Genomic DNA, 27201 nt, shown 5'->3' on the forward strand with positions numbered 1-27201 from the left:
CACAACACCACTGTATGGGTACACATGCTTCTTCCCAGAGGGAAAAACCCAGCAATAATCCTGCCAGGAGCTCCTGTGTGCTACCTGCTGCACCTCTCAGCACTTCCTGGTGTGTCCACACCTATGTCCATGCAAACTTGAGGAGCCGGTCATCTGCAAGATCGCTATTCCTTGGCTCAAATCCAGTTAAAAACAACCAAGGAATTCAAAAATCATAGCAGGCCCACGGATAGACAGGCAAAGGTTATGCACACACGATCGTGTAAGCCAGCTTCTGTAAGAAATCTGGCTAAAATGCTCACCTAAACTGCTCTGCAATAATTTTTCCAAGCCAGAGACACCCCAAAGGGCTCCCACACCCTTTAATGTGCCCAAGCATCCCTCCCAAGCACGCACTGCAGGCTGCTATGAAAGGGAAAGCTACCTCCTCCACACGCCTTGGAGCACTGGGACCAGCTCTTGAGGGCCCACTCGTAGGAATCCATCTCCTCAAGCAGGACGTTGTTGTTTCCGATCATGGGCAGCAGGTCCTCGTGGATGATGTACCTGTACATCAGGCTACTCCTCGCCTCCTCCTCCTGAGGGATGACCTGCAGGCGCAGAGGGGGAGAGGGGGAAGGAGTGATGCCATGGGAGAGGGAAGGGAAGAGGAGGCCATCAAAGGATGAAATAAGTCATCAATGACCACGTGGTATAGTGGCCTATGCCCAAAACTGGGGGGGAGGGGAAACAGGGGTGGGTGGGAGCGCAGACCTGCTCTTCCCTGGGTGCCCAGGGAACTCAATCCCTAACTCTCCCAAATGCCACATAACTAAAATGGGACATAGAGTCGTAATCAATTGCTGCACAGAGCCAAACGCAGCTGGGCTCAAAGGCAAGTGCCCAAGCAATGCCTCCTTATGCCATTCTTGCATGCAGCCCATTATCCCTCGCTTTTGGCTGGCTCATCCCCTGGATTTAATGATGTGCCCTACACCTTTTCTTTACCAAAGTCTTTTCGCCACTTCCCACCTCAGACCACTTGCCCTCTCTGTGACAGTCACCCCCAAACCCCCAGAATACATCCAGTCAGCCTTACCAAAACACTGATGGCCTCATGCAGGGGACCACTGGTTTTCAGGCTCTCCTTGTCCTGTTCAACAGTGTATTCCCACTCCAAGCCCATCTCAATGAACACTTGGCTTTTGGCTTCTTTGCCCTTGGCATTCAGGATGAAGTTACCCGTGGCTTGATTCTTAACAGCTGGAGGAGAAAGGAGGTATTTCAACATCATTCCCTATGGTCACTGCCTTTGGAGGACTGGAATGACCCAAATAAGACCCTTTTGGGCGGGAATTATCAGAATAGGGATGAAAAAGAGTGAAGGCAGAAGTGGACTACAGCGTGCTCACCGATGCTGTGGGTTGCCGGCTCCACCTCTTCTATCTGAAGGTGCCTCGCTCCAGCCGGAATCTCAAACATCTTCAAAACACCTACTGAAAGGGAGGGAGGAAGGTTGGAGGTAGAGAAAGAGCAGGTGTGTTCCAACTGGACACACGTGTGAATCCAGCTGGGCCTGACCAAATCTGCTCCCAAACTCTCACCTGACTGCTTGGGGGTCTTGGCCAGCGTGCCCTTCACCGTCCGGCAGTGGGAATTGTCCCCCCCACAGACCCCACACTTGTCATCCTGCTTCAGGGAGCCAACCTCCTTGTCACAGCCCACGTGCTGTCACCCGTGGGGAAGAGAGAACAAGCTCAGGGTTACATCCCTGCAGCCCAGCCCATTACCCTGCTGCCCCCTTGGCTGCCCACAGGGCTCAAACACGTGTCCCCAAGGGGCGATGGGTCAAGGAGGTGCACAAGCTCGGGCCTGGAGAGGGGACGGACAGGGAGAATCCCACAGCAGCTCCTCACCACGCACTCGCCCCGGACGCAGATGCTATAGGGGTCTCGGTAGCTGCACCGGGTCCCGTCGTGAACGACCTGGTTCATGAACACCACGTCCCCCGTGCCCTCAGACTGGCAGATCAGCTCACACTTCTGAGCATCTGTGGCAAAAGAAAGAGGAAAGGGGAAAAAAAAAGGGGGGGAAAAGGGGGTTTGTGGAAATACATTAGAGTGAGTGAAGAATGAAACCCATCTCAGCTCATATCCCTGAGCACACCAGATTTCCAAAGCCCGGGTTATTCACGTGCCTGATCTCCCACGTCCATTTGCTGCTCAAGAACCTGCATTTTTGCCCAGCACACTCAGAAAATTAGGAGAAGGAGGGGACACACTACGTGACACTGCAATGCAAGATGGTCCTGGCTCCCAGCCCAGCCTGAAGCAGACGTTCCCCACTGCAGCTCCAGGAGCAAACAGGCAGCTCTGCCATGGAGACAGGCTGGGAGAGCTGGGGATATTCAGCCTGGAGAAAGGAATGCTCCAGGGAGACCTTATAGCTCCTCTCAATACCTAAAGAGGCTCCAAGAGAGCTGGAGAGGGATTTGGGACAAAGGAGAAGGGCCTGGAAGGACAGGACAAGGGGGAATGGTTTCAAACTGACAGAAGGCAGGGTTAGATGGGATATTGGGAAGAAATTCTTCCCTTAGAGGGTGGGGAGGCCCTGGCACAGGTTGCCTGGAGAAGCTGTGGCTGCTCCATCTCAGGTTGGACAGGGCTTTGAGCAACCCCGGACAGGTGTTCCTGCCCATAGCAGGGGGTGGAACAAGGTGATCTTTTAGGTCACTTCCAAACCAAACCGCTCTAGGATTCTATGATTTTAAAGACCTGCCTTGTTGCACAATAGTCTCCAGCTCAGCCTCTTCCCACCACCCACCACCAGTGCAACTGGCACAGCCTCCATCCCCTGGTGATGGCCACAGCCTCCTCTGGGAGGGGAGGCAGTTTGGTTACAGCTCCTTTGCCAGGACCTGCCGCCACTCACCATCGTGGTGCTCGTAGGGAAGCCAGGAATGTTTGCTGTTCTGGTGGGTGTAGTAGGAGTTGCGCTTGGAGCACTGCTGGGCACGGAAATCCTGGTAGGGCCCCGGGCACTCCTCGGCATTGCACACCTGGTACTCGTAGGTGGCACCCGGGCAGTGGCGCCCACCATATGCCGGGCTGGAAAATAAATGCAGTGGGTTATAAGAGCGCCGGAGAGGGGAGGATGTTCAAACCCAACACAGCTCAGCACCCAAACGCAGGCACAGCTCGCACATGAACAGATGTCCCCATCCTTGCCAACACAGGGAAGAGCCAGGAACCTCTGGCTCTCGGCCACTTCCAGTTTTACCCCTGCTAAAAGGGAGGGAGGAGAGATCCAGACGTACGGCGGGTTGTCGCAGCTCCGGCTGCGGGATCGCACACCTCCCCCACAGGTCCTGGAGCACGAGCCGAACTTGGACCAGGAGCTCCAGCTGCCGTCCTGGCTGTATGGCTGCTCTGACGTCTTCCAGATGCAGTGGCCCTTGAAGCACCACTGGAAGGGAGGAGAAGGAGGGGTGAGCTCCCCACCTGCCTCTTCCAAAGTGCTCAGTGAAGAGCCTTCCCGCATCCACAGTACTATAGGAATGGTGCAGCACAGGAGGAAGGCGCTCTTCAGTGTGCCCTCGGGCACATCACCCTCCAGAGGAAGCAGGACCAGCCCCTACCTTGCCCGGAGAGCACTCGGTCCCATCCAAGGGTGGTCCCTTCTTGGTCTTGCAGAAGTAGGGGTTGTCCGGGTGGCTGCACCAGAGCTGCTTGCAGGGGTCGAAGGTGCGGAACTGGGGAGCACAGAGGGGCTGGGCTGGGACAGCAGCAGCAAGTCCCAGCAGGCTCGTGGCACCCAGCCCGGCTGGGGGTCCCAGGGAGGGGGCACGGCGCGGCTGTACAACCCGTACTCACCGCCGTGCATGTCTTGTAGCCCACACCGAAGTCGAAGCGGCACTGCTCATCCATGGAGTAGTTGATGCCTGGCAGCTCAGGTAATGTGGGCCACTGGTGCTCAAAGGGGTCGTCCAGGAGGCAGTCGTAGGAACTGCAGAGACACAAGGCAGAGTCAGATGTGGAGCATTTCCCTCCATCACCCCCATCCCTCAGCTCCGGGCCTCTCTCCAAATTCAGGTTTTGATACGTCTGAATTATCACGGAATTCTAGAATGGTTTGGGTTGGAAGGGACCTTAAAGCTCATCTCATTCCAACCGCCTGCCATGGGCAGGGACACCTTCCACTAGACCAGGTTGATTCAAGCCACAAAGTGGCCTTGGACACTTCCAGAGATGGGGCAGCCACAGCTCCACTGGGCAATCTCTGCCAGGGCCTCACCATCCTCACAGGGAAGAACTTCTTCCTAATCTCTAATCTAACCCTACCTGTGTCAGTGGGAAGTCACTCCCCCTTGTCCTGTCCCTCCAGGCCCTTGTCCCCAGTCCCTCTCCAGCTCTCTTGGAGCCCCTTTAGGCTCTGGAAGGGGCTCTCAGGTCTCCCTGGAGCCTTCTCTTCTCCAGGTGAACCCCCCCAGCTCTCCCAGTCTGTCTCCCTAGCAGAGGTGCTCCAGCCCTCAGAGAACCTTTGGCTACAAAACACCACCAGTCGCGCCACCTAAAGGGAGAAACCTCCCCTCCCAGTTCAGATTGACTCACTGGATGTAGCGGTTGAGTTCCTGTTTGCTGCAGCGGGACCAGTGGTAGCGGTGGAAGGCAGCCTGGACCAGTGGGGCCATGATGCTCCCCATGCTGGTCTCGTCGGCGCAGCGGTTGCCCTGTCCATCGTGCTCCATGCCTAACCTGGTGGGAAAAGGGATTTCTGCACCAGCAGAAAGCATGCTGTGCAAAGCAAGGGGCTCCCACCATGCTTGTCCTGCTGCTGAACGGGCACAGCCCGCTCTGCCCGCGTGACTTACACGTGTCCGGTCTCGTGGGCCACCACAAACGCCGAGGAGAATCCATCCTCATGGTTGAGGGTGCAGCTGCGGAGAGGGTGGCACATCCCTGTCACTGGAGCGTAGCCTGGGGCAAAGAGAGAAGGGAAGGAGACAGGAGGAGAGGAGAGAGAAAACCTTTGAGAGAGGAGGGGGAAAAATGACAAATTAAGAAAAAAAAGAAAAAAAAAGGCAACAAAAACACAACCTGGCTTCACCGCGGCAGGAGGAGATAACGAAGAGGAAGCCACTGAAGAGGAGGAGCTGCCCGTGCAGCTCGGAGGGCAGGCCAAGGACTCGCTCACCAGTGTGATCACCCCCGTGCCAAAAGCCAGCTGAGGTTACTCTGAGGCTCACAGGCACCTCTCTGCCCTCGTACCAACACCCCTGGGCAGGCAGGAGGGCACCCTGTGCATGCTTTATGGGTGCAGGTCACCACCGCCTCCCAGTCCAGCAACGGCACCCCCCGCGCCGTTCTTCAATTAGAACAAATAAAGAAGAAAGGAAGGGAGAGAACGAAAGGCACGAGGTGCCCCCCAGAGAGCCCTACTAGAACCACAGCCCTGCTCCCCTGGAGCGTATCCACACATGTCCCCAGAACCACACACCGCCCCGGCCCCCAGCCCTCGATCAAGTGCAGTGCAGTGGGGCAGCTGTGGGCAGGGAAACCTTCCCCCGCCCAGTCAGCATCACATCACCTCCAGTTTGGTCACTTTTCCTCTTTTTTTTTTTTCCTCACGTTATTTCTGCCCAATTCAATCAACTTGTTGGCACACTCCAGAATTTACTTTCTGAATAGTTTTTATATAAATATGTGTTGGGTCTTTTTTATGACCGACCCTTTTTGGCATCAAGGGGGTTAGTGAAGGAAGGACTTACAGGTCCAAGAGGCAAAAGCAGGGCAGGACCATGCTGGATAACTGTGCCCTGGGGATAGGCATGCTGCAAGAGGAGAGCTCTGTGAGCCAAGAGGGAGGAGCTGAGCTGCAGCAGGACAAGGGGTGGTGATGAGCTGAGGGTGAATGCACACCTGTCCTCCTGTACTCACCCCGGCCAAACCACGGGATCCACAGAGCCCATCATCCTCGTGGGATACCTGCTCCACACCAAGGCACACCCATAATTGGGTTTAACCACACAGTAATCAATCAAATCCTGGATAAATCATTTTAAAATATTCCCCCCCTCCAACAAAACCTTCCATGAGAAAGAGTAAAGATGTGGGAAGTTTTCTGTATAAGGGAAGAGCAAATATATTTTGTCTAGGATGAAAACGGGATAAATTCCTAACCAAAGAGGCTCTGAACAGGAGATGGGATAAAGGAATATGAGAGGGTGGATGCTCAGTAATGCAGATACTGGTCTTTCATAATGAAGATCCCAGTAGGAACTGGAAGAAGTATAAAGGGTTCTCTACAGAAGAACGACGGTGAGAAGTAACTGCCTGGAAAATTTTAAATTGGGAAAGACTGGATTAGCCTGCAAACGCTACCCAGACATACACACTCAGGAGAAGCAGCATGTCATGGAATCATGAAATGGTTTGGGTTGGAAGGGACCTTAAAGATCATCCAGTTCCAACAATCATCTGCCCTCACCAGCACAGCAAGACACCAGCCAGTCTCCTTCTTCTTCCACATGCACTTAATTCTTCTTTATGGACATTTCCTACCCATTTTCAGCCTCTCTGACCTTCTGCATGGACCACCAGCCTGCTCTAAGGGGACAAGCCAACTGTGGGTGATGACAGGGCAATAAATGCACAAGAATCCCTCAGCCTGGGCCAGAAATCCCTCCGTGCCACATGCTGTGGAGGGTCACAGAAACTCTTTGGGTATTGACAAGACTTCTGCAGCAGTAATTAATAATTTACAACCCATCTATCCACTGCCTTTCTCTCCGAAGGGCAGGAGTTTATCTGCAACCCACACGCGAGGGCAACAAGGCTCAACTGGCCCTTCCCCTTCCAGCTTTACAAACAAGTACTGGAGGTGCCACAGTCTGGTCCTTCATGCCACACAGCCCCGAGCTCATCAGGGGTGAGAGGAATCCGAAAGGACTTTGTTTTGAGGAAAAGAGGCAAGAGTAAGAGAAGTGTTATGACTCCAGCAGCCCAACCAGAGGGTAGTTCCCAGTGGATGAGGAGCACCTTGTGCCATGCAACACAGCCAGGCAAGGACACGGCAGCCACGGGGACTTCTGCAGAAAGTAAACGTCCATCCCAGGGATGTGTGACAAGCAGGAAGCCAGATCCGCAGGGAAATGGGGAAGGAGGTGGAACAAGCACCCCTAGAGCAGGGCTACTCCACTGTTCCCACAACTCCTTCCCACCAAGGTGGAGCCCAGGGAGTCTTCTCCCCCTTCTGCTGACATGCCAAAAAAGGTCCTCTCATACTTTGGATACAGTCACTTTGCCAGGAAGGGTCTAGAAAAATGAAACAAAACCTGGTATTTTGCCCATGCTGCCACACGACCCCAGACAAGGAGCCCATGGCAAGTCAATGGCTCGGTGAGGAGGCTGTTGGCACAACCCAGGCTCTGCTCTTTGGTGGCCAACAACATATTCAAGAGGGTTTCCAGCTGGATATCTCCTGTGGTTCATCTCCTGCTGTGGAGAGATCCTTTTCAGGCAGGTAATCCAGGTGAGGACAGGTCTTCTCCATCTCTCCTCCCTCCCTCATACAACAGGAGTACTCGTGCTACAAATCAGTGTGAGGTCACCATCATGTTCATGGCATCAAATGGAACCTCCTGGTGGAAATTCAGACCTGGCCACCAGCGTGGGAAGGAGATGGCAATTTGGAGGCAGTGGGCTCAGAACTGGGAGAAGTCACCTCTTGTGATGACACCAAAGCAGCTGCTTTTCTAACAGAGCCCTGAAACACCAGGAGCTTTTCCTGCAAATTTTTTTGCCAAGGTCTTTAACTTCCCAGACCACATCAGTGCAGCCTCTGCACCAAGATGGTGAGAGGCCCCTGCAGTAAAACCTCCTCTTTGGCCCAGGATTCATTCAATGCTCTCACGTCCAAGAAATCAATCCATATAAAACCAGGTTTTAAAGGTCCTCCAGAGGACAGAAAGGATTGACTGTCCCAAAGAAGCTTCCTGTGATATTTTATCTTTTTTATCTTACTTTTATATTTTTTAAGGCATTTTGGGACAAGAGGACGACTGGTACAAGAAATCAAAGAAGAGTAGAATTAATAAAGATATCATTTCACCCATTCAGGCTGGAGCTCTGAATTTGTTCCGTCTTTCTTCTACTTCACATGGGGGGGAGGAGGAAAAAAAGCAAATACCGATTTTTATAACCTTTTTCTGGACCTTGCTGGCCAAGACTGTGTTTTTGCAAGAAATCCTCTCCCCTGGCTGGCTTTCCCCCAGCAAACTGCACATACCTGATCGAGATAAGTACAGTACCTTGCATACCTGCGGGACCAAAATCTTGCCTGGTGAGGAAGACAGCGTGGTCGTGGTGCTCGGCGTGCTCCGGGTCCGAGCGCTGCTGCGAGTGAGCCCAGCGACACACCTGCTCCAAGCTCCGGGACGGGTTCCCTCGCTCTATCAGGCTGACCGACTGGGAAAAGAATTAAAAACTCAGCGGTGGGAAGCAAAGGAAGACACACTGCCCTTCCCCCCCCCAGCCCTTAGTTGGAAGCCACGGGAGGTTTTGTCCTGCAAAGTTCCAGGTTGGAGACAAGAAGCTGCAGGAGGACTCGGGTGTGAACAGTGGTGAGCTGAGAGTTCGCCTGGATTCAAACATCTGCTCATTATTTTCCTACATCATCCCCTGAACCGCAGTATAACTGGGCAGAGCAGCTGCCTCCAGCACTGGCTTTCAGGAGGATAAATCATCCTAAAGGGAGCCCGGCGGGTCTCATCCCTCCGGTTACTGGCCATAACACCACAGCTCCAAATCCCTTCCCCTCCATAAATCATCCTCCAGCACAGAGCACAAACACCACTGGGAGGAAGCCAGACAGATTATTGGCTTTCTCAGGTGGAGATTATGTTCCTGGTCCCACAGAAACCTCCAAAAATGGGCCACCCTCCATCCTCATCCCTGTTCCTCAGAACCAGCCCCAGATCTCTTGGATTTCTGCCAGCTGAGCACATTTCTATAACAAGGAGGGGTTTTTCCAAGACCTAAAGGGTCTTATTTGTGGATCACACACACATACACATCACCATGTTGAATCATTAACACCTTTGTAGAACACTTCGGGTGGGATAGGGGCTTGCCCCAAAAATAGGAAAATCACACTGTTGTAAAGAAAATCTTCTGGCTGCCATGCTTGAGCAAGCCTTAAAAAATAAATCCAACCTGAGAAACGTTCCCAGGAAACCTTCCCATGCTTTTTCTGTCCACGCCCAAGCCACTTGAGAGCTGGACAGCCAGCAAAGCCTTCCAGGGAGCCGAGTCGAGGCTGGGACACAGGAGATCCCAGCCTCATCTTCTCCTCACTAATATCCAGCTCCTACCAATTTGGGAAGCCACCTTTTTCTCATCATCTATCCTTGAGCTCCTGAGGAAGCCTCTCGTATTTTTCCCACATCCCAGAGGACGCAGATAACGGCAGATCGCAGCCACCCGCCATCTCCCCAAGGACTTCTCCTTGGCTATGGGACTCTCCAGACCTTCAGACTCCAAAATCCAGGCCAAGAAGGGTTCAAATTCATCCCTGCTCAGCACAGTTGTCATTTGGGCTTCAGCAGCTTACCTGAACAGCCACATTTTTCCAAGCCAGGGCTTACCTAAGAACTAAATATTATAGCAGGTCCTGCCCAGCACGCCCGAGCACCGTATTTACCTGCCGGTACCCCACCATGATCATCCTGACCAGCACGATGTTGATGTGAACGCCCAGGGACTCATCATGATAAATTTCATCCACCTGAACAAAGGAGGGAAATACAACAGGGAAGAAATTAAGATCATCCCCCAGCCCTCAAGCCCCTCATGTCCTCCACACTCCCACGTCCAGCACCCGACCCCGCTTTCCAAGACCAGATGCAAAGATCTCACCTCCCTCCCCCCATCCCCAGTGTGGTCTTTTTTCCCTGTGTAAAAACAATAAAGTCAAAAGGCCAAGCTGGAATAAGGCAGTTTTTCCCAGCATAGGTGGCTCAGATGGTCAATGGCATCACCCACGCCATCAAGAGAGTGGAGGAGGGCTGAGTTTCCTCCACCGCATCTTGCAATGAGCCGTTGCCCCTTGGGAATACGAATTCCTCAGAGGGCTGGAAATGCTTCAGCCTCCAGCATCCTTGTGTGGTGGAAAGGAAAAATGCCTTTTTGAGGAGAGGCAAACCATTGCATCAAAGCAAGGGCATTACTCAGTCACATCAGTGAGTCAAACTTGACCTACCGCTTCAGAAATCCCGGGAGAAGACAACACAATGAGAAGAACAGGGAGGGCTTGTGAGTCAATGAGATTTCTATCACCCCGGGCTATTAAAAATGACTTTGCAAAGGAAATAACGAGCTATAACCTTTTCCTTCCGCGTTTCCAGGATGAATAAACAAATTCTACTCCTAAGTGCTACCAAGGGAAGAAGAATCCAGGTGGGAAAGACCTCTGAGAGCCAAGTGTGGTGACAGCCACTGAGAGAGGCACAGAGCGGGCAGCCACAAACTCATGTGAGATTCTGCACCACCTTCACCCACCTGCAAAGCACGTGTGAAAATGCAGCCGGGGAAAAAAATATGATTTTTGAGAATGGGACCCCCATTTTCCCCCAAAAAGTCTCCAAAATGAACAGTTCCACAAATGGAGGTTCACTGCAGAAGTTGAGGAAACCATATTAAAACCATTTTTAAAACTGACTGGAATTCACATTTAAATGAAAATATATTTTTTCAGCTTTGCCCAAGAGGGAAATAATTTGCCTCAGCTCTATCATAGCTTTCCAGACTCAATGAAGATTATAAAATCAGATTTATGAAGCTTTTCTGTTTTTTCCCCACTCCTTTGGGGTTTTTTAAGCTCACATCAAGGGATGGGTGACAAGTACCCTTTTACTGCTGCCCAAATCCAAGTCAGCCATTTCCCAGTGTGTTTTACAAGCCCTCCAATTTACAGCCTGTGTATGTGTTTGAAACACCCACTCAGGCCATTTTTAAACCCAAAACCCTGGCATTAATGTTTTCCAATGATAACTAACACTCCTGGGAGGTGGCTCCAAGATATGCAGAGAGGTAATGCAGATCCTGAGCCTTGAATGCAGCAAAATTGATTAAAAAAAAAGTAAAATCAATCAATAAACTGCCAGTCCACCCCCATTAACTCATCCCTTTGGATGCACAGGCTGCAAGAGCTGCAGGGTTATTTATTTATCAGTGTGGAAAGACAACACTGGTCAACTCATTCTCAGGTCACCCCTGCTTCCCGTGGTTGGGATGCTCCTGCACCTTTCAAAGGTAGTTTGTAAAAATAACGAGCATATGATGGATTCCTTCTGATCCTAACTCTGTTTTTTGGGGATGTGCACAGATGGGAGGAAGGCTGTGCAGCGTTGCAGTTGCAAACATTACTCAGAGCTACAGTCCCACCAAAGCATTAGGGATCCATTCCAGCAAGGAGTTTCAAATCCCCAGGGATGTGAGGCTCAGCCCTCAGAACCCTCCCAGGTTTTGGGCTCTGGGAGGCTTTGGCAGCCCAAAGAAAACCTCATCGGATCTGAGAAGTCCCATGTCAGGAGTTTGACCTGTTACAAAAATATTCCAGCCTTAACGTGTGTCCTGTGAGAGTCAATATAAAAGTATGGGAAAGGGGGGAGAGCAGGAGAAATGAAAACTATGCTTAGAGAGATGGAGAGCTGGACCTGGGGGGTGGTTCAGGGAACAAGGAGAGAAACAAGCACTTCCTTCACTTTCCCAAACCTTTACACGTTTTCCTTCACCACCAGCACTTGTCAGGAGCTGGAGCTTCAAAGTGGCAGAAGGCAGGGTTAGATGGGATATTAGGAAGAACTTCTTGGCTGTGAGGGTGGTGGGGCCCTGGCACAGGTTGCCCAGAGCAGCTGTGGCTGCTCCATCCCTGGAAGTGTCCAAGGCCAGGTTGGACGGGGCTTGGAGCAACCTGGGCTAGTGGAAGGTGTCCCTGCCCATGGCAGTGGGATAGGCTAGATGATCTTTAAGGTCCCTTCCAACCCAAACCACTCCATGATTCTAGGATTCTCTGATCATCCACCAGCACTCTGTTGCTTTCCATCCATTAGGATGAACCACATTCCTGCCTTAGGGACTTCTCTGCCAGCCAGAGCTCCCAGCCAAGCCACTTGTTGTGACTGGGAGCATCCAGCAGTACAGACCTCTCCTTTCCCAGCTGCACAGGATATTTTGGCAAAATGCTCAGCAGATCCCACAGGCAGCAGGAAAGGATTCTCCATGACAACCTGGTGCAGCCCCAGCTGGCAAGAGGAGGGCTGCACCCAGGGCAGGAAGGAGCACAGGCAGAGCTGCTGTCAGAGCAGGAGCTTTGATCCATGGTACACAGCCCCCTGCTCTCAGCAATGGCTCTTCCCACCTGCAGTACCTACAAACAGTCCCCAGGTCTGAGAAGAGCTCCCTGGCCCAAACCATGCACCCTCAGGCAATATTAGATGCCCTGGGAGAAAAAAAAAAATTGAGAAACAGCAATATTTTTCACAAGCATTAACAAACAGACTCACCACCACCCTCCCAGCACTGTACATCCTTCCTCAGCCTCACTGGAGGAGCAGCAGGACCACGAGCAGCTTAGAAACAGCTCATTAAAGGACTAAGACCAAGAAGCTGTATTATTCCAAGATAGGATTTAATCCCCTAAATCTTCCTTATAAAGCAGTGCTAAATCCCACTCTCCTCCAGCTTGCAGGTACCCCCCTCCAGCCTCTGAACTGAAGGGTTAACCCTAAACCCCAGCCCCTGTTTAGTCTAGGGTTTAGGAAGGTATCTCTACCTAACTGATACTAGCTCAGCAGCAACCTTTAGGGTTAACTCAGAAAGCACGTGGAACCAGACTGCCCAAGGCTATGGACTTCCCTTAACAGCCAGACAGAAATAATTGATTGAGGGCAGAAACAGTCATATCCAAAGGGCTTGGTGCTTGCTGCTGTGGGGACTGTGACCCAGGTTTTGGGGTTGCTGGGGACGGGGGAATCAGCAGGGCCAGCATCCCCTCAAGTGCTCCAGTGCCTCTGGAAGGAGAACAGGGCATCATCTCCTCTATCCCCACCAGCCCACCCTAGAGCTGGTTCAGGCCAGCAGAGGGGATGGAAACTGGCCCAGAAAGCAGTTTGCAGGCTTGGCACAACTCCTCCTGCCCTCTGCAGATGCCATTATGCAAGTCAGTGTCTTCAGAGAAACCCCTTCCCCCCCCCAGAAAAATACCTGCTCAGCAAAGGGCTCTGGAAAAGGGACCTACATCCCTTAAGACATGGGACAAAGATCTTCTTATCCCTCTTGCCCATGTGGTTACATGCCCAGCCTGTTTCACACTGTCACCTGGCAAGAAAGGCTCTCCTATTTCATTTAAAAGGGAATTTTTCCACCTATAAACAGCCCAGCCCTTCAGGCTCGCTGTGAATTAAGGGCAAACCAGCCCACAGGACCTCCCCCATCGCTGCCACACCAAGGGGACAACACTAATATTTTACAATGAAAGGAACATTAAAACCCTGTGTATCCTCTCCAAAATGCTCAGTGAACTCACCCTGTGCGTGGGACCCCCCTCAGACCCTCGCTGGTGCCTGGTGCCAGGAACAGGGAATGCTGCCTACCTAAATCCCTGCAAGCCTCTGGCCAGCCCCGAGCCTGCAGCCCCAGACGCGAGATCCCGACAGCAAACCCCAGACGCGAGATCCCGACAGCAAACCGCACTGGCAACGAGGTCTAGACCTCGCTGTTCTTCAGGGAAGGAAAACAAAGGGAGAGACACAAGAAGAATTTGCCAAACCAGCAGAACAGCTGACATTTCAAAACCCCGGATCGCTTACTCAGAACAGCCAAGTCATCTTTAAACTCCTTTCTTTTATTCCCTTCCTCAGTTTTCATGCTGGTGGATTCACCCTGAGCCTCTTTTCTGGGGCTGAGGGATTAGGAATGGAGGGAAAAGTCCCCCTGACCACATTTTTGGGCTTGCATGCCCTGCAGGGATGCACAAAGCTGTTGTCAGCACCTCTGCAAGGGCTGAGCAGAGGAACAGAGGAACAAGAGGGAAGGGGAGGTTTGCTCTGCAGGGCACAACTATAGATTTTATCAGAGCTCTCTCACCAAAAAGGTATGTTGTCCCAAAAACATAGCAACAAGCACATAAGCCTATAGAGAGGGTGGGAAAAAGTGCATGGACACACAAGAGACATCAGAGGTACTGTTGTTATTATCAGTTAGCGAGGAGGGGACTCATGAACCCCTCTCTCCCACAAAAAACCCCATACACCAGAAGGACCAGAATTTTCCCATTATTTTAGATTGGCTTCCTGAAACAGCAGCAAGCTCATGCCTTGAGCAATCCACGCTCCAGCTTGGCTTTTCAGATAAGCCCAAGTTAAAATTAAAGCTGAAGGTTTAATTTTTTTCCCCAAACCCCCTCCTCAGTAGCACTCTGTTGCTCAGCCCTTAGGAACAATAATTTCAGCTGGAGTCAGGCAAGTCCCAGCCTGGAGAGGGCTCTGACTCATGGGGTCTCCCTAGTAACCTGAAACAATGGGAAAACACCAAGTACCTTTGCATCCTTAACCAAATCATGGGCAATACCCGACAAAAACCCAGCAGACTGGTTCAGACCAGGCCCAGGCTTAACACAGCCCATATCTTGGCTTCTCCCACTGGAGTGGGGCCATCCCCAGACTTGAGAGGATTGGGGATGAGTGGTGGGAAGTCCAGAGGAGAAAACCAAGGAGCCCAACTGAAGGACCAGAGGCTGCAAAGCAGAACAGGACACAAAGTATCTCCTCTCCTCTACCCCTTAAGTGGTGCTGGATCCCCTCCTGGTTCCCAGCCCTCGCTCCCAGCAGGCACTGTGGCTGGGGGATGCTAATTTTCCTTCAGTAACACCCCAATCCCAGCCACAGGCAGCAAGCAGGAGATGGGAATGGCTTCTCCAAGCCACCACAACACCAAATATTCATTCCAATAGCCCAGTGACAGGGAGAGGGACAAGGTTTGGTCGGGTGGACACCACAACGCTCAGCTTTGAGCACCAAGACGTGCCCGGCAAGCAACAGCAAAGGATGCATTTCCCAATCCCTCCAACCTGACCCCAAATTCCTGTGTGGCATCCGAGCTAAGAAGGGAAGGGCAGGCTGGGAATGCAGGCTGGGAGCTCGCAGAGAAGGCAGCCTGCCTGCAGGGAAGCTCTTGGGTGCACAAAAGGAGCAGTCATCCTCCTGTCAGCTTCCCGGGATGGACACAAAAAAAAAAAAAGAAGAGTTCTCCGTGACAAATCATTTATCACTGAGCTTCAGCTGACACCGAGTTCCTAATAAAGGAGTCTTGTGCCTTGGGAAGAGCCGCAGGACCCCACCTACAGCAGGGCTGGGAAGGGGTACGTGTCCCACCACCCCCTTGGCACCCAATGGAGACCCCAGAGAGAGCCAGGAAAGTTTATTATCAACTTCCAAGCTCGCTGCCCCCTTTCCTCGGGATATATCTTGATAGGAAAACTCCTAGACGAGAAAACTTTCCCAACATCTCCCCGACTTACTCCAGCCCACCTCATTAAGTCCTTTCCTCGTTAGAGGGCTGGCCAAGTCCCTTCTCCTTCCCCTTGCCTCCAACTAATGGGATTAGTGTTCAGCTGTGTGGTCCCAGCACGCTCCTCCCCGCCACCTTCCTCTCTCCCTCCCTCTGCCATCCAGGCCAGAAAGCAGGACGCTCTTTTTTCTGCTGAATCGGGTATTTTAAGGAATCTGAGCCGGTAAGGAAATGAGGCGCGCTGAGGGAAGAGGAGGCGGACGGAGGTCATGGCAAAGCTGGGAAGAAAACACACTAAAAACCAGAAAGAAAGAAGGGGGGGAAGAATATACAGAAGGAAATAATGCTTGGGGGAAGTATTTGTTGCATGTATTATGCCTGGGGTTTTTTTTCCCCCCTTTTATTGATGCTGCTTTTTTCCCCCCCTTTATTTAATTCATTAAAGTCTCCAGCGCCGCCTGTAATTGAATAGGCAGCATCCTCCCTTCTCCCAGCACAGCATCCCGTGCATTCACTCCCTGAAAAGTCCTGCCTGCAGGGAAGGAACCATGAAATGTGCCTGAAAACCAACCTTTTGATTAGAGCTGACAATCCCTGGGCGTGCAAACCATCCCTCCCACCCCCCACAAGATGGGAAAGGAAAAATGACATCATCTCCAACCCCCATAACGTGGGAAGAGCCTGAGGTCAGAGCAGGAACCCTGTGGCTTCCCACTTGCAGGAGGATTTAGTAAACCAACAGGAGAAACGTTCAGAGAGGGAATTTGAGTGATGCCAAGAGCAGCCGACCACAGGCATCGCGACAACGTGCCGGAGAATAAAACACTGCAACGAAGGCATTTGCTTCTTAAAGCCAACATTTTCTCTGTTTTGGAGCAGCCACATCACTCATCCTCCACCCCATCACCCTCTAATCCCGCAAATCCTTACCCCCATGTTGATAGCTTCCCCTTCATTACTGAAAATATGGCAGAAATAATGCCCAAACCAACAACCAACCACCCAAAGAACCAAAAGCACCTTCATAACTTCGTTATTTCTGAACTGGCTGAGCCTTTTCAACATTTTCCATCACCACGTAAAAAAGTACTTAAAGAAAAATAAATAAATAGAGGTGAGGATGAAGCATGGAAAACAAAACAAAACTGGAAGAGAGAAAGAGATCCTTGAACATGTACCCTCTTTGCTGACATTCAGGTGCTGGCAGAACAAACCTCCTATAAGATGGCTACCTGAATAAATATTGATCCCTCCACATCTCTCAGGACTCAGGGAATATGGATGTTTCTATATCAAAAAGGAAAGAAAAGGGATGTAGGGAACCAGCACAGGCTTCCCCATCCCTCCAAGTGAGGAGAGTTGCAGGAGCTGTAAAGTAGAGCTGCTCTAAACTCCTTTTCAAACACATCTAACTAACCCTCAGGGTGCACAGGTTTTCCAAGGAGCACAAAAAAGCTTCTGAAAAGCTATAAAAATATTTCCTCTGCCAACAAATATTACTCAAAATAAATTATCAACATTATCATTACAGACTAAATAATAAAATACCGTAATTTCTAACTAAATAAGGAACAACTATTCTCCTTTCTATCATTTCACAGAATCATAGAATCAGCCAGGTTGGAAGGGACCTCTGAGGTCATCAAGTCCAACCCTTGATCCACTACTGCTGTGGTTCCCAGACCATGGCACTGAGTGCCTTGGTCTTAAACACCTCCAGGGATGGAGAATCCACCCCTTCCCTGGGCAGCCCATTCCAATGCCTTATTAGCCTCTCTGTGAAGAATTTCTTCCTAATATCCAACCGAAACCTCTCCTGGCACAGCTTAAGACCCAGCCCTCTTGTCTTACTGAGAGTTGCTGGGGAGAAGAGACCAACCCCCACCTGGCTACACCCTCCTGTCAGGGAGTTGTAGAGAGTGAGGAGGTCTCCCCTGAGCCTCCTCTTCTCCAGGATCAACACCCCCAGCTCCCTCAGCCTCCCCTCACAGCTCTTGTGCTCCAGTCCCTTCCCCAGCCTTGGTGCTCTTCTCTGGACCTGCTCCAGCCCCTCCATGGCCTTCCTGAGCTGAGGGCCCAGAGCTGGACACAGGACTTGAGGTGTGACCTCACCAGTGCTGAGCCCAGGGGCAGAATCACTGCCCTGGTCCTGCTGCCACACTGTTCCTGAGCCAGGTCAGGATCCATTCGCCCTCTTGGCCACCTGGGCACACTCTGGCTCATGTTCAGCTTCCTGTCCATCCACACTCCCAGCTCCCTTCCTGCCTGGCTGCTCTCCAGCCACTCTGTCCCAGCCCGTGGGGCTGCCGGGGGTTGTTGTGGCCAAAGTGCAGGACCCGGCACTTGGCCTGCTTGAACCTCATCCCGTTGGAATCAGCCCAACTCTCCAGCCCGTCCAGGTCCCTCTGCAGAGCCCTCCTGCCTTCCAGCAATCAACACTCCCCCCCAGCTTAGTGTCATCTGCAAATGTAGTAATGGTGGACTCAATCCCCTCATCTAAATCACCAGTAAAGATATTAAACAGAAGTGGGCCCAACACTGATCCCTGGGGGACACCACTGGTGACAGGATCCCAACTGGATGCAGCTCCATCCCCACCACTCTCTGGGCCCAGCCCTCCAGCCAGTTCCTGACCCAGCACAGAGTGCCCCTGTCCAAGCCTTTTCCAGGAGTGTGCTGTGGGAGATGGTGTCAAAGGCTTTGCTGAAGTCCAGGCAGACGCATCCACAGCCTTCCCCTCATCCACCAGGTGTGTCAGCTGGTCATAAAAGGAGATCAAGTTGGTCAGACAGGACTTGCCCTTCCTAAACCCGTGCTGGCTGGATCTGATCCCTTGTCCATCCTGTAGGTACTGTGTGATTGGATTTAGGATGATCTGCTCCATAACCTTGCCAGGCAAGGTGAGAGATCTTGATGATGAGAAGGAGACAGTCTCAGTTAGGAGAAAGAGAAAATGCTCTTGGTCTTGGATGACAGAGAGCAACAGCACCAACACACCAGACCGTGCCGCTGGCCAGGGGAACATGACAGAGGTAAACACCAAAGGACTCTGCTTTCCATCCCTCCAGTTCCCGCAGCTGTTAAATGCCAGAGCCAGTCGCGTGAAGGCACAGCCCTTCCTGCAGCACTCCTTCCCCTCCCAAACCCATTTTTTCCAAGGGTGACAGATTTGCAGCATCAGAAGAGCACTAAGCTAAGGGAAGGGTGGGAGTCACATCTTCCCCCCAGAAGCCAAGCCTTACTATGTTCATGAGGGTGAGGACGTAGTTCTGGACGTGCTCCTTGCCATGGAAGCGCACGACTGAGTCATCTACAGCCAGCAGGACCTCGATGTTGTAGTCATCCTTCCTGGCATGGCGCCTCTTGCGCTCCGTGTCCCCCAGGCGCTCCGTCAGCAGCTCCAGGGAGTTGGGAAGGTCACCCACCTGCGCCCTGGGCACTGGGCAAGGCATGGAGGGCAGAAAAACAAACAGCCGCTGAGGTGACCTGGCACCACGGCGGCACTCCACAGAACAAGAAGCGAAGCAGGGAAAACAGACAGGATATTTAATTCCAAACAGGATATTTAACTCTGACTGGCTGCTCTGTGGTGTGGAAATGGCTCTGAATTGGAAGTACCAGGGCTAAAATGCATGTTAGTGGTTGGACTCTGATCCTAAAGGTCTTTTCCCGCCTAAATGGTTCTACGATCTGTTTGATTCCACGGTTCACAGAATCATCATAGAATCACAGAATGGTTTGGGTTGGAAGGGACCTTAAAGCTTGAGTTCCGTGGGCAGGGGCACCTTCTACTAGATCAGGTTTGCTCCAAGCCCCATCCAATCTGGCCTTGAACTCTTCTAGGGACGGGGCAGCCACAGCTTCTCTGGGCAACAACTTCCAGTGCCCCACCACCCTCATTTCACAACATGGAGGTGATTAAACCAAGGCTGGGCTCCAAGCCCAGCATTGTCACTCCTTTCTTCTCACTAACAACCCAGCTGGCACCTAAAACCAGTACGAGCCAGGGGGGCATGTGGAAGGAGAAATCCTCTCCCCACTTATTATCAGTTGCTGGGACAGAGCAGATTCCAGCAGCCCCTACCTTCAGGGTGGAGGTCGTGGCGCGGCACGGCGCTGTCCTGCCGGATGGCCGACCGGCGATACACCACGTGGGCCCTCCCGTGCTCCTCCATCTCCTGCTGCCCCCTCTCCAGGGGCTCAATGAAGAACTCGTTGCTGTCTGTCCGAATCAAGCCAGCCTGGACTCCACAAGGAAATCAAGGGGAAAAAAAAGGTGTGGTTTTGTATAGGCACAGGCAGACATATACACTCAATACATGCGTTAAAGATTGATGCAGAACACACATGATTATGAAGACCACCCCAAATAAACCTGTCTTGTTGCTGCTCCGTGACACTGGGATGGCTCTGTTACCATGCTAATCTATGACAACCCATAATTTCTCCTGCAGATGGGAAAAAAAAATTCAAAAAGAAGGGAAAAACTAACCAACCAGAAAAACAAACAAACAAACAAAACCAACCAAACAAAACAACAACAAAAAACAACCTGGCTGCAATTCAAGTTGTGTCTTTAAATGGCAATGAAACTCTGTTCTTCTCGTCAGCGATGAGTTCTGCTGAACTCTGAACTCAAGGGATAACAGGATACACGCCACTTCACCTCCCTGCACCCTCCCCATCCCATTCCCATAGTGCCAGTGAGGAAATCTGCCATTTCACCAACCCTAAGAGCTGCAACAAGAAGAAGAAAAAAGAAACTGTCCTCTCTCTGCCCCACAAAGTGCTTGGGAATTAGCGCAGGGGAATCCCATCGGAGGAGAAGCTGGAAAGCATTCCAACTCCACCTCCCAAACACAGGGAAGATCAATGAGAGGGCAAACATCACTGGAAATGTTGTCCTGGCTACCGACCTGCTCCTAATTAACACCAAGCTCCCATCAAATCCCTCTTACATCAGCCTGAGCACTCAAACCCCGCAGCGCCGGCCGGTTCAGACCTCAGGCAAGGAAAAGGATCACTGGGATTTGGCTTCCATCCCGTGGGCAGCACCCCTCCCAGCCCAGAATTTTTCACAGCTCCCTCCACCACGCACGCGTGCGTTCCTTCCTCCGGCGCTGCCCGCTCTTGAATTGCTGCCTGGAAAGCACCAGCAGAACATATGGATCTGTTCTTACAGCAAAGCCTTCGGCAGCTCGTACCTACTGGAGTCCTCATCAGGGTTTTGATTGGAACGGTTTTCATCAAATCAAATCAAATAAAAATAAAATGTATACAGAGATGTATATTGGACAGAGTGTGGGGCTCTTCCAAGCCTGCCTGGATCTTCGGATCCCCTTTCCATTCATGTACTGTTGGATTCATCATGGCATCGGCCAATCTGGCTCTCTTAGACTTCATCGAATTTTCTGCTCCACTTGGGTTTTAGTGGCTGCTTAACTCCTCTGCAAAGCACATTTTTGGCTGGTTTTGTTTTACACCTCCTTCCCGAGGAATGTAAGTACTTGCCTGACACACATATGTCAGATCCTTCCCACGGGAGACGTTCAGGTCAACCCAGGGCAGGACCTCTCCAGCCAGGGATTGTCCCACTACCCTCAGCCAAGGAGATCAAGACCGCAGCCAGGTTCAGTCAAGAATCTGGAGCACCAGGCAAGGTGGTGGCAATGAGGCAGAGAACAAGCCAGGGACTGAACCCACAAGTCAGGTTCAGTGATAGCTGAAGAGTCCATGATGATGGGGCAGGTCACAGAATCATGGAATCAGCAAGGCTGGAAAAGCCCTCTAAAATGATCATCTCCAACCACTCTCCCAGCACTGCCAAGGCCACCACTAAACCATGTCCCCAAGCGCCACATCCATACAGCTTTTAAATCTCTCCAGGGTTGGTGACTTCACCACTCCCCTGGGCAGCCTGTGCCAGCACTTGACAAGCCTTCCCATGAAGAAATTTTTCCTAATTTCCCAGTCTAAGCCATTGCCCTTAACTGTATTACAAGAGAAGGAGAAGAAGCAACCCGTGCCCCAGGAGGAGCTTTGCTGGGACACCACCACCCCCTCCCAGCCCTGCCACGGGGCGTTTCACCCCGGACCAGGCACCCCAAAGCCGGTTTATGGTTTTAGGGCGAAAGCCGGGACTTGCTGAGTCAGGCGGCCGGAGGAAAGCTGTGCCGCCGCGCCGGGGCAAGGCTGGATTAAAATGTGAAAGAGCCTGGTCCCAAGCCACAGCCCACAGGGTCTGAGCTGCTCTACAGCTCGTGACTAATTACAGATGGCTCAAGAAATAAAGCAGCCCAGACTTCCTCCCAAAGGTGGGATGCAACACGCTGCCGATGCTGGTGGTGACCGATGGCAAAGCGGATAATGCGAGGATTTGTGTGCCCGTCTGATCAGAGCAGCCCAAGGAATGAAATAGAAACCACACAGCAGTCACCCTGGCATTTACAAAAATAAATTAAAAACCAGAACAACTCAAAAAACACCATTGCAGGCCATGCACCAACCTGCCTGGTCTTAAAGAGGAGCAGCTCAGGTTGTATTTCAGCATTTTTGGAAGGTTATAACTGTAGGCAGCCAATAAGAAAGGCCAGACACCACCTAAAAAGCCATACTCAGCTTTCCTTGGGCTGTTTCCAAGAGATCAATCCCATCCTCAGTGATCAACTTGCCATGTGCTCTCCCATCCTCGATTTTAATTTGGTTTCATAATACCAAATTGAATTAAATTGATTGGTGGGACCATCACTCCTAACATGAGATGCTGTCTGCAGCTCTCAGTGAAGGTAAGCACCAAACTAGAAAATGGCCCTTAAAGACAATTCCACTGGAAAGAGGGAAAACACACTTTTTTTTTTTCTTTTAAGGAAAACACCAAGCTCACTCCTGTCAGCTCACAGAGGGTGAAGTCTCTTTTCCAGCTCTCCTGAAGCTCGCCAGGCTACAGGAGAGATGAAATCCAGCCTCACTAAGGGGGAGCCCCCCAGAACCCTGGGTAAGCAGCTCGTCCACCACCACTGGGTGAAAAGCTCCAACTCCCACAGGAATTCAGGAGATTCTGACACTTCAACAGAGCTGAGATGTGGAAAAATTAATAAAGCTGCTGCACTCAGCCAGAGAAGCAAACAGTGCCGAAGGGGAAGCCAGCTGTGTGCACAGTATGTATTTTTCCTATGAGATTCACACTTAATTTGGACAAAAAGTCCTAGAAAACCAGGCAGTGTGAACACAGACACCATCACTAACACCACTGCCCTTCCATCCAGGGATTGCCTGGTGAGAGCATCGGGGGGGTCAGTAGAAGGGTGCATGGTCCACAGGTGCTCCATCACCATTCTGGTACCTCTCTGTCTGCAGCACAGGCTTTGCAGCCCATCAAATTCAACACTTTGCCCTCCTTGACTCCTCTTCCCTGCTCTTGGTGCCAAGGCAAGCGATTTTTGGGATGGCTACAGACCCTGCTTTGTCAGGTGACACAAGCCAGGACTCCTGGTGGGGTGAGGACATGGCGGCACTCTCACTGCTGATTAATTAGGTCTTCAGCCCAAACAGGGCGTGGTTTGCAACTCACTGCCAAAAATTAGGATTATCCCCTGGGAGAAAAGCCCTTGCACCCATATAAGACCCAAACCAGCTGAGGCCAGTGGGACATCTCACACCTTCTTTCTTCCCAAAATTAACCCTACAGTTATAGGAGCTGCAAGGAAAATCCTTGAAGACAAACCCTTTTTTTTTTTTTTTTCACTGGGGCATTAGTCTGGGGACTATTTCTCCCCTCATTCCCTATGAATTACTGTTCCTGAGGTCTTTTGTGCTCTGCTTATCTGCTGCCACCCATCTGAAGCAAACCAGGACGCCAGGGCTGGAAAACGCTGGCTCTACAGTTTACAGGACTATGGCAAAAAAACCCGGAGGAAAAGTCAGCCATAAAAGGCAAATTGGGTGCCTATGGGTGATAATCCTTCACCCATCTCTGCAACCAGCAAAGCAGGAAGGAAACAAGGCTGACCACACACTGCTGAAGCCAGCATGGAAAGATATGGGATGCCTCCGCTGCAGCGAGACGTGTCCACCGGGGGAGATTTCTGTCTAATGCTACTTTACCAGTTAGGAATTTGGTGGCTTAGATCAGCTTTGAAATTATGTTATGGGCGACAGCACCTTCCCACCCTTGTACGAGACACCCTTGCAAAAAAAAAAAAAAATCAAAGAGCAGATTTTCACGCGTGGATGCCCGTGGCGAATAACAGCCAAGGAAGGTGCCACGGGCTTGGCATCTGGGAAAAGGATCGGCTCCACTTACATGCCTAAATACGGATTGAGGAAAGGCTTTGTGCATACTGTCTTTTTCAAGAAACTGGGTTGTTTTTTTTATCCCCCCCTCGTTATTTATAATCTCAGTCTCCGTTTGTACACGGGCTAATCTCCTTGTGTACACAGCCTTCATCCACAGCATCCCAGAACGCTTCCTCTGACCGCAAACCAGCCGCCGAGCGTGGTCCTGCGCCTCCCACGCACGCTATACTGGGATACCAAAGCCACAGTCCCCTCCCCGAGCTGGTGGATAACTTCCAGAAAAAGTCCACAGCAATTCCAGGGTCCTTGATTAAGGAAGAGCTTCCTCCAGCTGGTGCTCCCCACATTAAGTTAGTGGGGAGCACCGTAGTAGCAGTCCTGACTGTGTACAGCCCTCCCAGATGTTCTACTGCTTCTCCGACAGATCATAAATGTCATCCTCCCATCCCATCCACACCCGGTACCGTGTTTCTGTTCTGTTTCTTGCTCCATTTCCTAAATCAAGCTCTCTTCACTGCTTTTTGGGGGTCCCCTTGGGCTCCCAACTCCTCCAAAGCAGATGGATCCTGAGCAGACTGTAGTTGTCAGACTGACTTAAGCCAGAGGATCACACAGCCAGAAAATCCATGGAAGAGGGAAGACAACTGTGACATTGGAGGTATCACAAAATCCTCTTTACTGGGGGAGGAGGAGAGCCCCTGCTTGGGCTCTGTCCTCCCAACCTCTTCCCCCAGCCTCATGCCCTTCCCCAGATGATGGGAAATTCCTGGTTGAGGCCAGGATATCTATTCGTTGGCCACAGAGCAAAAAATACGCTGCAGGAAGAAAAATCCTTACCCTGGAGAAAGGTCACTTCTTCCTTTATGTGGGCTCAAAAGGGTGGGCTTGGGGTACTGTGGGTGGCCAGGCAGGCATGGCTGCATAAATGCACATGGACACGCATCCTGTGGCACAAGCTACGTCCTAACCCAGCACTGCTGCTACTACCTGCGGACAAGGGATGGCAACAATAACAACAAACCCCACCTGGGGAGGTGTGCAAGGGGCTGAGAAGGGAAAAAACTTGGGGCTAAAGCCTAGGAAAGTTAAATTCTGGATGCTAACAGCATCCAGGGCTCCAGGGAAGAGAAATCCCCTTGCTGCTTCTCAGCTGTCAGCTGCTTCTAGCATCCCTTTGCTTACGATGCCAAAGGGAGTGAGATCGTCCACGGAACCTCCACACTTCAGGTCTCCATTCCAGACACATCACTTATTTGCTGGAGCTATAGGAAATGCCTTTAAAGCTCCCAAGCCTGCCCAAATTTGCCAGCCCCAGTGCAATCCGTGTCACAGAGAAATGTCTGCAAGTTCGCAGCCTCAGCAAAATTCCCAACAGGATGCTTCAAAAGGTGTGGATTACATGCTGAAAAAATTTAACTACTATATGTAGGCAAAATATGTATTTCTGGCTATGCTGCTCTATCATTTCTGCTTGTACAGTAACACTGGGTGTTGTATAAAAAGAAAGGAATGCCAAATTTTTTGTGCTAGTAATCAAAACTGGCTTAAGGAACTCCCAGAATAAAGCAACCAAAAAAGAAATATATAAAAAGAACCAAAAGAGAAAAAAGCTCAAAATAAGACATTTATTCCAACCCAGGAGTAACACTAAGTGGTACCAGGAGGAAACAGCCAACGCTGGCACCTAAAACAAGACTTAAACTGGCTCAAAGGAAATCTGAAGGGCAACGGGCCAAAGGTATTAAAAAATGAGCGATTCCCCAAGCGTATCAGAGGTAGGAAATCCACAGGCAGAGCAGACGCTGGGGATAAGGGGGTAACAGAGCCATTTGAAGGAATTAAAGCCCTGTGGCAGCAAGTTACTAATGCTGAACTGTGCTCAGAAAGCCAGGAGGCTCTGAGCCTGAGAACGATTAGAAAAAAAAAAAAAAAAAAGAGAAGTCTTCCCTTAAAAAGTCACTTGGTAGAAGCCAGACTGCACCTAACACTGATTTCAGGAGATGCTCAAGCTCTTTCAGCACCATTTAAGAGGTGGGAAATGCAGAGAAAAAGTTCCTGGGGCAGTCCCAATGTAAAATACAGGCAAGTTCAGAGCAGCACCACCCAGTGTGGTGTACCCATTCCAGAGGCAGGGCACAGCCCGTGGGTGTAACAACATGTGGCACAGTCCACCTCCGGGCAGGAGGCAGCTCAAGCATGGGACTGGCAGTTTTTTCAAGCCCTTTAAATAAATATCCCTGCTCAGCCAATGGAAGGATGGAGCAGGTAGGTAGAACCCTGTGCCAATGTGGGGAAAGGCGACCTGCCAGTTAAAGGGCGATGAATGCCGTGGACACCTAAAGCATCACCAAAAAAATCAGGTTTCAGGACACCACCATTCACCTCTTAAGAGAAAACCACACCAAAACACAGGCACCACACACGAGCCGCCCTGCCAGCCCCCAGCTCACCAGTCCGTCGCAGTTGCTGATGGCCACGGCGGCTCCGGGCATGCCGGAGATGTCGCCGGTGAAAAGGCACCGCTGCTGGAGGGGTTCCCGGAAAAGCACCTCAAAATCCTCCTGCCATTCAGCCACGGCGCCCGGGGGCAGCAGCCGCCGGTTGGGCCTCAGCCGGAGGTGCAGCTCCTTCCCAAAAACCGTGACGTTGAAGTAGAGCAAGCGGCGCTGGGGGGGCTCATCTGGGGGGCTGCGGGGGACGCGGCGGTGGGATGGGGAGGGATCGGGGGGACAGGCGGGATCGCCGATCCCCGCCACCGCCCCGCCGGACACCACGTGCGAGAGGAAGCGACCCCGGCAATCGGTGCTGAACGGGACGATCACACCATACTCGCGGAGTTTGCCGGACAGGAGCAGCTCTGCGGAGACAAAACGGAGGGAAAGAGCCGTGGGCACGGAGCATCCCGCTCAGGCATCGGGATCTCGGCGGCCAACCCAACTTGGGGAGCCTTTGGCGAGCCCCGCCGGAGCTCCATAAACCCAACAACTGCTTTTCCGTCCCAACACGGCTCCGCTTTGTAGTTTTAAGCGGGTGCGTCCAACGTAGCAGAAGGAACTCGGGCTGACGTCCCCTCGCAGGCCAAGCACGCCAACTATTTCTCGCCCAGGCTCCATCTCCCCCAATTCCCACTGAAACCAAACAACCGCCCCCCCACCCGCCGCCGGCGGATTCTCCCCTTCTCCCCATCCCGCGGGGCGCAGCCACCTGTCAGTCCCCCCCCCGCCCATCCCGCCCCGGCGGGGCCCCCCGTCCCGGGGGCAGCGGCCGTACCTGGGGCGCTGCCGGCGGCCAGGCAGCCGTGCAGGGGGACGAGGCAGGAGAGCACCAGCCGCAGATAATCCATTTGGGGCCGGCGGCGGGA

The 27201-nt window shown here is 51.9% G+C and overlaps 1 protein-coding gene across 1 annotated transcript in view; it reads right to left on the reverse strand.

Annotated features, from left to right (window-relative positions):
• ADAMTS14 (ADAM metallopeptidase with thrombospondin type 1 motif 14) overlaps positions 1-27201 on the reverse strand; it is a 32455-nt gene extending 5254 nt beyond the window's left edge. Inside the window, exons 1-17 of the mRNA XM_017832739.1 lie at positions 27111-27201; positions 26291-26697; positions 19621-19786; positions 18788-18969; positions 9679-9762; positions 8288-8444; positions 4850-4955; positions 4590-4733; positions 3852-3984; positions 3617-3730; positions 3296-3444; positions 2911-3086; positions 1896-2029; positions 1584-1707; positions 1392-1472; positions 1079-1242; positions 425-590 (exon numbers count right to left, since the gene is read on the reverse strand). Of these exons, the coding sequence (XP_017688228.1) occupies positions 425-590; positions 1079-1242; positions 1392-1472; positions 1584-1707; positions 1896-2029; positions 2911-3086; positions 3296-3444; positions 3617-3730; positions 3852-3984; positions 4590-4733; positions 4850-4955; positions 8288-8444; positions 9679-9762; positions 18788-18969; positions 19621-19786; positions 26291-26697; positions 27111-27183 (2560 nt within the window). The 5' untranslated portion in view covers positions 27184-27201. The remainder of the gene's footprint in view (positions 1-424; positions 591-1078; positions 1243-1391; positions 1473-1583; positions 1708-1895; positions 2030-2910; positions 3087-3295; positions 3445-3616; positions 3731-3851; positions 3985-4589; positions 4734-4849; positions 4956-8287; positions 8445-9678; positions 9763-18787; positions 18970-19620; positions 19787-26290; positions 26698-27110) is intronic.

The sequence above is a fragment of the Lepidothrix coronata genome, unplaced genomic scaffold (genome assembly GCF_001604755.1).
Source record: "Lepidothrix coronata isolate B3197 unplaced genomic scaffold, Lepidothrix_coronata-1.0 Scaffold204, whole genome shotgun sequence".
In the NCBI taxonomy this organism is placed as follows: domain Eukaryota; kingdom Metazoa; phylum Chordata; class Aves; order Passeriformes; family Pipridae; genus Lepidothrix; species Lepidothrix coronata.